Consider the following 10507-nt stretch of genomic DNA (forward strand, 5'->3'; position numbering starts at 1 on the left):
GGGGGGGGGGGGGCAGTCGGGGAGTGGTCAATGGGGGGAAAAGGAGACTTATGTAATACATTAAACAATAATTTAAATTAAAAAACAGAAAAAGGTTACCCAGTGCCTTATCCAATCAAACACACCAACATATTTTGCGTGCATGAGTTTGCTTTCAGAACCAAGTCAGGAATCATCTCCTGAGAAGTTATGTGGCTCAGAAGCAAGAAATGTTTCTCATCAGAATGGTGTCACACGGGATGTAGTCCTTGGAAGGACCAACTTGAAAAAGGGATTTGAAAAACCATCTCTACTTTTCTGGCTGCGGGGAGTTGGTGTAGCTTTCCAGTTCTAGCAAGTCAGCCTCAGCTTCCACTGGAGCCCTCATTACATGGATATGTCCAAAGATCACATTCTTGAGACCAAACTGTAATTCTATGAGTAGGAGGTAGAAGCCGGCTTTTCAAAGTCATGTGGTGACCAGCTCAGACTGATTCTAAGGAAGAGTTTTATATGCTTCCTTAAGTCAAGAGTAGTCGACAAGTTGACACGTTTGACATGACATTATCAGGTTGATTTCAAACACATTACAATAAAGAGGTAGGAAGCGCATAAAACTGTAATGATCTTGATTCCCCTTCCCTTTAGGGTCGGCATTTATAAACTTAAAGTTACGGTTTCCTCATGATCATTGCTCACATGGCCGAAGAGGTCCCGTGGGAATCAGCAGAAATTTAGCGAATCCTCTTATATCAGACCACACCAGCTGAGCACCTTGAGAGCATACCTCATCATTTCATAAAAAAAATGACGTTATTGACGTTATTGATTTTTTACAGAGAGGAAGGGAGAGGAATAGAGTTAGAAACATTGACGAGCTGCCTCCTGGACACTCCCTACTGGGAATGTGCCCACAACCAAGGTACATGCCCTTGACCAGAATCGAACCTGGGACCTTTCAGTCCGCAGGCTGACGCTCTACCTACTGAGCCAAACCGGTTAGGTCTCAAGTGGTTTTGATTGGTAACTAAGGCCTCAATATCATGCATGGGCAGGGTGGGGCCAAAACACGTGACCTGTAAAGAAGGAAGTAGGGGGAGACAGAAAAAGAAAGTGGGAGAAATGGACTAACAGAAAACTGGGTAAATCCATAATTAAGTAACCAAGGAATCTCCTTAGACAGCCGTGGGCAAACTACGGCCCGCAGGCCGGATCTGGCCCATTTGAAATGAATAAAACCAAAAAAAAAAAAAAGACCGTACCCTTTTATGTAATGATGTTTACTTTGAATTTATACTAGTTCACACAAACACTCCATCCATGCTTTTGTTCCGGCCCTCTGGTCCAGTTTAAGAACCCACTGTGGCCCTCGAGTCAAAAAGTTTGCCCACCCGTTAGAGCTCTGCATACGCACCAATAGGCAATGGTCAATAAAACTCTGATTTTTACAAATTATTTTATGATCAAAACAGTTGAGTGCTCTGGACTTTCGGTGCTTCAAAACAAATATAGAGACTTTTCATAGTTGCCCACGTCCTTCGTAGAACTGTCCTCTCTCTATCGAGGCTTAACCCCAAGAACTTTCTGGAAGCTTTTACTGCTCCCAGGAGTTTAACCCCTCCCCCCAAAGTCTTCACTTCTCTCAACACGTTCTTTCCTCTTTATTCTCAGGAACCAGCTGTGCTTTCAACGAGAGCTTGTGGTGGGTTCAGAGTGGTGTACACACATTTTCCTTTCCGTTTATATCTTCATATCTTAGTAGTTTCAGTCGTTTTTGGTGTGTTTTTTTTACAGTGTAAGGACTAAAAAGGTACTGACAGTTGTTCCGATTAAGCACGTTTTACAGAAAGTGAGCAGAGGAAATAAAGTTAGAGTAAAATGCTCTTTATCAGCCCTATTACGAATCATTCTAGTCGAATGTCAGTAACATCTACCAATTTTTTTTTCCTTTTAGTTTTATTTGAACCTCAGTTACACAAAACTGGAGTTATCCTCATCTTTATTTCAGGACACATTATTATGCCTCATCTTGGAGAAGACATTTTTATTTACTTTTTTGCTTGTTTGTTGATTAACAATAATCAGCAGAAGCTGTAACCTTTGAACTCAACATGAGAATTACAACATTGACAGACTTATATCTACCTCTGTGCTCCTCTCTCACCTGTTATAAGTATTGCCCCGAATCCTGTGTTTCTCATTCCCTTGAATATATAAGTATTTAAAAGTTTTTATGTGTAGCATATATACACAGGTTATTAATATATATATATACTTTTAAAATTATGTATATGCATATATTGTGGATTAGTTTTAGTTGTCTTTATAAGAGAATCATGCAGTATGAAATTATTAAGAATACATTTTTTTTAAAAATATATTTTATTGATTTTTTACAGAGAGGAAGGGAGAGAGATAGAGAGTTAGAAACATCGATGAGAGAGAAACATCGATCAGCTGCCTCCTGCACATCTCCCACTGGGGATGTGCCCGCAACCCAGGTACATGCCCTTGACCGGAATCGAACCTGGGACCTTTCAGTCCGCAGGCCGACGCTCTATCCACTGAGCCAAACCGGTTTCGGCATTAAGAATACATTTTTAAATATATATGAAGGCCCTGGCCCTGGTAGCTCAGTTGGTTGGAGTATTGTCCTGTATGTACACCAGAGGGTCGAGGGTTCGATTCCTGGTCAGGGTACATACCTCGGTTTCGAGTTCAATCCCCAATGAGGATACATAAGGGAGGCAAATGATCAATATTTCTCTCTCACATGGATGTTTCTCTTTCTCTCTTTCTCCCTTCCTCTCTCTCTAAAAGTCAATAAAAAACAAACATATCCTTGGGTAGGAACAATACCTATGAAAATTATTAAGGAAATTCGAGGCTTATGGTGATGCCATTTGTAGGGAGTATTTCAGGACACAGTTTGCCTCTAGGAGATGGCTCTGTTTACCAGCAAGACCAGATGAATGTAATCCAGTCAAGACTAGAGAGGATTTTCCTAGATACGCTTTAGTCCCTTTGATCATTGATTTCTTTCCAGTTTACCCTTCTCCTAAGATGTATCTATTTAGAGTCCTGACCTAAAGCCTGGAGCTTTAGTAAATCCTCCTAAGTAGTAAGTCAGGTGGGTGTTCTGAGGCCCAAATGTTGTCCCTATAGCTTCATGAGTCCGATAAAATTCTGCTGAAATTCTCAGGCTGCTCTGCCAACAGTAGACACCCCTAGGCATGGCTCCCAATGCCGGGTTCATCTCTCTGTGTTTTCTTTTCCTGTTGGCAGAAGAGTTAGTTCAAATGATCGATTTCACCATTGCCCCAAATGGCTGTTTGCGGAGGACCGATTGGCAAAGGGCCAGGTGAATGCTGATAGAATAGACAGAAAACCTGGCATCAGTCAAGCGTAATGGTTGTGATAAGAGAAGCGGAATGGTGAATGTGGCAAGAGATGGGTGGATGGAGAAACATTACGGGGCAGGATTGGCAGAACTTGGGATGGATTCAACATGGAGAATGAGGGGGAGAGAGGTGCCAGGGATGACTCTTAAGTTTCTGGCTGGAGCAACGAGATGGATGGAATACCACTCACTGACATAAGGAATACCGCAGAGAACTGACAAGATGGGGCCAAGGATCACACGTTTCAGTTTGAACCTGTTGATTTCTGAGGTACGTTGAGACATGCAAGAAGCTACGTTAATTAGACATTCGTATGTGTGAGCTCAAAAAAAAAAAAAAGAGAGATCAAGAAGAGAGGCTGGTGAACAGCAGGATGGAATGCTGCTGAAAATGTAGGTGGGATCATTGACTATGGATGATCTTGCCAAACTTCGGTTGCTAGCGATGCGGCAGTAGGTAAATCCCTGCGACCTACACAAAGCTAGTAGGAGGGCAATACTATAAGGGTTTGTGAAGGCAATAGACAAAAAACTCTTCATAATCTCAGAGTAGGGAAAGACTTCTTTGAAAGATACCAAATGCATTAATATCAATAATGTAAAATATTGATAAATCTGATTACACTGAACTAAAGAACTGCCACCCTTATAAGTTACTCCAGAGTTTAAAAAGAAAGCCAGCCTGACCGGTTTGGCTCAGTGGATAGAGCGTCGGCCTGCGGACTGAAAGGTCCCAGGTTCGATTCCGGTCAAGGGCATGTACCTTGGTTGCAGGCACATCCCCAATGGGTGTGCAGGGGGCAGCTGATCGATGTTTCTTTCTCATCGATATTTCTAACTCTCTCTCTCTCTCCCTTCCTCTCTGTAAAAAATCAATAAAATATATTTAAAAAGAAAAAAAAAAAGAAAGAAAGAAAGCCACAGCCCAGCTGGTCTGGCACAGTGGATAGAGCGTCAGCCTGCAGACTGGAGGGTCCCAGGTTTGATTCAAGTCAAGGGCACATGCCCAGGTTCTGGGCTCGATCTCCAGTGGAGGACATGCAGGAGGTAGCTGATCAATGATTCCCTCTCATCATTGATGTTTCTCTCTCCCTCTCCCTTTCCCTTCCTCTCTCTGAAATCAATAAAAACATATTAAAAATAAATAAATCAAAAGCAAGCCACAGAAGAAGATATTGGCAGCATTTAAAAATGACAAAGAGCCCTAGCCGGTTTGGCTCAGTGGACAGAGCGTCAGCCTTCGGACTGAAGGGTCCCAGGTTCGATTCCGGTGAAGGGCACATGCCTGGGTTGCAGGCTTGATCCCCAGTGTGGGGCGTGCAGGAGGCAGCCGATCCATGATTCTCTCTCATCATTGATCTTTCTCTCTCCCTCTCCCTTTCCCTCTGAAATCAATAAAAATATATTTTAAAAATAAATAATAAGAATGACAAAGACTCTGTACTCAAATCTACAAACAACTCAAAGGATCAATAGAAGGAAAATAAAAAGACCTACAACCCAATAGAAAATAGGCAAGAGACTTTGCAGGCAGTTGACAAACGAGGAGCTGCAAGTAGTCAATCAATATGGGAGAAAGCCTTCCCCCTCTAGTTAATCAGTTATGCACAGACTAAAACACCCTCCTCCCCTCTGACCCTCCAATGGGAATGTTTGAAAGTTTGAGAACATCAAGCGCCAGCAGAAATGAACTCTCAGAAGCTGCTGGTTGGAAAACAGATTAGTACAAAATGAGAAACCACGTGGCATAATAAAGGTGAAGACGCATAAACCTTTGGACAGAGATTGCACTTTCGAGTATAAAATTCTAGGGCAGTGGTTCTCAACCTTCCTAATGCCCCGACCCTTTAATACAGTTCCTCATGTTGTGGTGACCCCCAATTTCATTGTTGCAGATTTAACATAATTAAAGCATAGTGATTAATCACAAAAACAATACGTAATTATAGATGTGTTTTCCGATGGTCTTAGGCGACCCCTGTGAAAGGGTCGTTCGACCCCCAAAGGGGTCGCGACCCACAGGTTGAGAACTGCTGCTCTAGAGGAAAAGAATGCACATACAGACTAGGAGAATGTCCTTTGTAGCATTTATACATATAAAGAGGTAATATGCAAATTTGTCCAGGACGCCTTTATAGTCACGACCGGCTCCAAACCTTAATAGTCATGACCAGCACGGCTCAGAGCACGCCCCCACCCCAGTGGACACACACAGGGGTGGGGGACCTGCTCCCAGTGGCCACAACGCGGCTCAGAGCATGCCCCCGGTGGGTGGTGGTGGTGGTGGTGGCCGAAGCACAGCAGCCTGGGTCCCGGGTGCCGGAGGGAAGCCGGTGCCGGCAGCCAGGGGAAGGAAGGACTATTCTTGCACGAATCTTTGTGCATCGGGCCTCTAGTTGTTAATAATAGTCCCCAACCAGAAAACGCTTAAATGCCCTTCAACAGTAGAACAGCTAAGTCATCTGTGAGATGTTATGCAATGATGACTCACACAGTAATAACAAAAAAAAACGTGCCCGTGCAATGGATGAATCTCATAAGCATATTCTTGTGTTGAAGCAAGATGCAAAAAAAAAAAAAAATACACATGTGATTCTAATTATGTGATTCAAAAGCAAGCAAAATCAACCCAAATTGCCTAGAGATACATACCTGAGCAGTAAAACTCTAAAGAAGCAAGGACGGGTTATCACAAAAATCAGCATAATGTTTACCTTTTGGTGAAAGGCTGGGGATCATAACTGAGGGGGAGGTGGGGGCAGCTTTAGGAGAGCAGCAATGTTCTACTTTTTAAAAAATATATGTTTTTATTGATATCAGAGAGGAAGGGAGAGGGAGAGAAAGATAGAAACATCAATGATGAGAGAGAATCATTGAGCAGCTGCCTCCTACACACACACACACACACAACCACACTGGGGATTGAGCCGGCAACCAGGGCATGTGCCCTGACCAGGAGTGAAAGGTCAACACTCAACCCCTGAGCCACGCCAGCCAGGTGGCAATGTTCTACTTTTTTTTTTTTTACCAGAATGATGGTTGTGTATGTGTTTGCTTTCGAATTCTTCTGTAAACTGTATACATGTTTTATGATCTTTGTATAATAATTATACCTCACTCTAAAAAGTAAAAAGAAACCTGTCTCTAAAATTATAGCATTTAATCTTGAATTATGCCATTATTGTTGCAAATGGTGCGTTCTAGTAGTGACTAAGTAAACTGGTGTGATAACCAAGCCACGCACGACAGTAAAAATTCTCTAAACTGGTGGAATCAGACAAATATGTGAAAAGAAACTTGCTTTGATTCCTAGGTTGGATCGTTAAATGCATGCTTCCTTGCAAAGAGGAATTTTCAAGTTGATGTGTACGAAGCTAGGGAAGGTAAGACAATTCTGAAAACTGAGATGTGGTTCTCATTCTGTGATCTCTTTCTCTTTCGATTTTAAAGGATATACACTAATATACATATTTTAAATATATTTTTATTGATTTCAGAGAGGAAGGGAGAGGGAGAGGGAAACATCAATGATGAGAGAGAATCATTGATCGGCTGCCTCCTGCACGCCCCACACTGGGGATCGAGCCCACAACCCGGGCATGTGCCCTGACTGGGAATCGAACTGTGTCCTCCAGATTCATGGGTTGATGCTCAACCACTGAGCCACGCCAGCTGGGCAGATTTAAAACAATTTTTTTAAAGGGGACTGTTAGAATTTTTTAAATGTCAACTATCTAAATTCAATTCATACAAATTTACTATTATTAGCATTTTCTCTATAAGAGTTAACAAGGTTTTTTAATTTGGTACTGGTCACACCAGTCGCTCAGGTGTTACATGACCATCTTGTCCAAGGATATAAGGAGTAGTGTGTGCCCTAGCCGGTGTGGCTCAGTGGATAGAGCGTTTATTTATATCATCAATAAAAATACACAGTAAGTATTTAAAAGAAAAAAAAAAGGAGACATGTGTAACGTGGACTGTACTTGCAATGTCTTAGATATCCGAGTGGCTCAACTGGCACGTGGAAGAAGCATTAACTTGGCCCTTTCTCACAGAGGACGACAAGCCTTGAAGGCCATTGGCCTGGAAGACCAGGTACCTCGTTCATGCATTTTCCTTAGAGAAGGTAACACCTGCTGTTTTGCAGCAATTGCATGGTTTCAGTTCATCCTGGTTCAGGGCGCTATTGAATGCCAAGAACCTCTGCGCGCAGACTCAACCTACAAAGGCTTTCAAGCTTCTGAGTTTGGCAAGAGGGTGAACATGTGATGCTTGAGGCACCTGGGATCCAGGGCAGGACCCACGACCTGGGGCAGGGGAAGGCTGCAACCCCATCTGGGTTCTCAACAGGATGGGAGAGTTCTGCCCCCAGAAAGTGGGATCTGAGGTGGCATTAGGATGAGAGGAGCAGGCCAACTCCATTCTTTTCTTTAAAAATATATTTGTTTTTTTGAAAGATATATTTTTATTGATTTCAGAGAGGAAGGGAGAGGGAGAGAGAGAGATAGAAACATCAATGATGAGAGAGAACCATTGATTGCCTGCCTCCTGCACGCCCCCTACTGGGGATTGAGCCCACAACCCGGGCATGGGCCCTGATCGGGAATGGAACCGTGACCTCCTGGTTCATAAGTCAACGCTCAACCACTGAGCCACGCCGGCGGGCCCATTCTTTTGACTATACAGGTCCATGATCTCTTACCCACAATTCTCTACTCCAGAAAACTCTGAAAATAGAAAGCTTTTCATCAGCCACTCAGCAGGAAAATGTGACCTGATGGGAGGCTTTTTATGGCCTTATTTTTCTCTCGTTTAGTGTGACTCTTTTACTACAGAGATATTTTGTTTGATTATAGGTGGTGCCCCAGACCCTGCTGGGAGCTATGGGATAGCCACATAGGCACTCAACTATTCTCAAAAATTCGAACGTTTCTGAATTCTGAAACCAATGGGCCTTGTGGTTTTGGATAAGGATCGAGGGCCTGTAGTAGATTCTCCTTCCATGGCCTCAATGTCGCTGAACTTCTCGCTGTCTGCCGTGCAGCTTGAAAATGTGGACAGAAATGATACATTTTTCTTGATAGGACTTTTGTTGACAATGGGCCTCAAAATGATAACATGAGTCAATATGAGTTCCAGCTCCATTTCTACACTCTTCTGAGGTCTGAGTGTAGGCAGACACTGTGCTGGGTTTCAGGAGGCCTGGGTTTTTGAAGCCCCATGGATGGCTCTCTTTTGAGACCGTGAGAAAAATCATTTTCCCTCTCTGACAGTAAAACACTCCCCTCAAGCGTAATATTTGATTTGGACCCAATGCACTTTAAGTCAATTCCAACATCTAACGGTTCAAAAAAAAAAAAAAAAGCAAAAACTAAAATTTGCAGGAACACCGTTTTCATTGTTTCCCCCATACTGTGCTTCCATGGTCCTTGACATTATTTTTTAAATGTTTTTGAAAATATTTACAAATCACGCTTTAAAACTGATATCGATCTTACTTGCATAATGCCATGTTACAGAAATTGAGATGGGTATTTCTGGTTTTATTTCAGATTGTATCTCAAGGAATTCCCATGAGAGCAAGAATGATTCACTCTTTTTCAGGAAAAAAGTCTGCAATTCCCTATGGGACAAAGTCACAGGTAGGTTGACGCTAGAGATATTTGTTGATTATAGCTGAGTCTAATGTTGATGACCTATGAACCAGGAGGTCACGGTTCGATTCCCAGTCGGGGCACATGCCGAGGTTGTGGGCTCCATCCCCAGTGTGGGGTGTGCCAATCAAGGATTCTCTCTCCTCATTGATATTCCTCTCTCTCTCCCTCTCCCTTTCTCTCTGAAATCAATAAAAATATATTTAAAATAATAAATACAATTGAGACATTTCATGTACCCCTAAAAGTATGGTGGGCCCGATGCATACTGTGCCTGCCATACCTCACAGAACAGTCGGTCCCACTGAATTGTCCTACAAAGTCACAAATACCCAACATGTACCCCAGGCAGGTGATCCACTCCTACCAACTCCCTTCTGGCCACAGCCACCCCCCCATCCCCCCCCCCCCCCCCACACACACACATTTCACATTGAAATGAAGGCCTTCAGAGTAACCTCTTTGGGAAATAGTACATTTATTCTTGTGGTGTTGTCTTTGTAAGCTTTTCTAAATAGCTCAATTTGGAGACCTCAGATAAACGCGTGAAATCTACGATCTGCTGTTAAAGCTATCTTAGTGAAAATAATATTTTCCTACAAGAGATGGGTTTGGTTTTTATAGCATCAAACTTTGCAAAAGCCTAAATTTAAACGTAAGCGTCGTATTATATGTATTTGGTTAAAGTGCTTATTGTTTTCTTAAAAAAGGCTACTTAGCTACATGGTCTTAAAATGGAGCTTGCAACTTTCCGCTAAATAATCAGTCTGTCCTATTTCTGAGTGAGTAACACAGAATTACATGTGCCCGTTCTGCAGAGACAAACAGCATCTACTCTATTTTTCTTGCAGTATATTCTTTCTATAAGCAGAACAAACCTCAACAAGGATCTGTTAACCGGTAAGTCCAAAGCTTTATTTTCCAGTTGTCATTTTGAATATAGCACATGAGACTAATCTTGCCCCATGGTTTATTGGGACTTGTTTACCATTTATTTTTGTGAGTTATTAACAGCAGGACGATGTGCAATCCCAGGCCCTTCTTGAAACGTAGTAGTGAAACATCTCTCTTTCGCCTTTTCAATCACCTTAAATACAGATTATTTTTTCAACGCGTATTGAATTCCTATTGTCTTATGGGCACCGGAATGAATGAGTGTGATCCCCGACGAATAATGCACAGTCTAGTAGTGGAACAACAGATATGCTGGAATGATTTGCAAAGTGACACAATTAGATCTGCATTTCAGAAAAACAGAAAGCAGTAGTGTGGCCCTCGCTGGTTTGGCTCAGTGGATAGAGCGTCGGCCTGTGGACTGAAGGGTCTCGGGTTTGATTCCGGTCAAGGGCATGTACCTTGGTTGCGGGCACATCCCCAGTAGGAGGTGTGCAGGAGGCAGCTGATCGATGTTTCTCTCTCATCGATGTTTCTAACTCTCTCTCTCCCTTCCTCTCTGTAAAAAATCAATAAA

The 10507-nt window shown here is 42.7% G+C and overlaps 1 protein-coding gene across 2 annotated transcripts in view; it reads left to right on the forward strand.

Moving 5' to 3' along the window:
- Positions 1-10507, forward strand: part of KMO (kynurenine 3-monooxygenase (kynurenine 3-hydroxylase)) — a 30931-nt gene that overhangs the window by 2531 nt on the left and 17893 nt on the right. The window contains exons 1-5 of one of the 2 annotated variants that reach the window (XM_014531611.1): positions 3343-3650; positions 6693-6762; positions 7380-7477; positions 8935-9024; positions 9888-9936. In XM_014531611.1, coding sequence (XP_014387097.1) covers positions 3603-3650; positions 6693-6762; positions 7380-7477; positions 8935-9024; positions 9888-9936 — 355 coding nt within the window. In that variant the 5' untranslated portion in view covers positions 3343-3602. Of the gene's footprint in view, positions 1-3342; positions 3651-6692; positions 6763-7379; positions 7478-8934; positions 9025-9887; positions 9937-10507 lie in introns of those variants that run through there. The other variant, XM_005884088.2, reaches the window with a different exon arrangement.

Source organism: Myotis brandtii, unplaced genomic scaffold, assembly GCF_000412655.1.
Source record: "Myotis brandtii unplaced genomic scaffold, ASM41265v1 scaffold816, whole genome shotgun sequence".
NCBI lineage: Eukaryota > Metazoa > Chordata > Mammalia > Chiroptera > Vespertilionidae > Myotis > Myotis brandtii.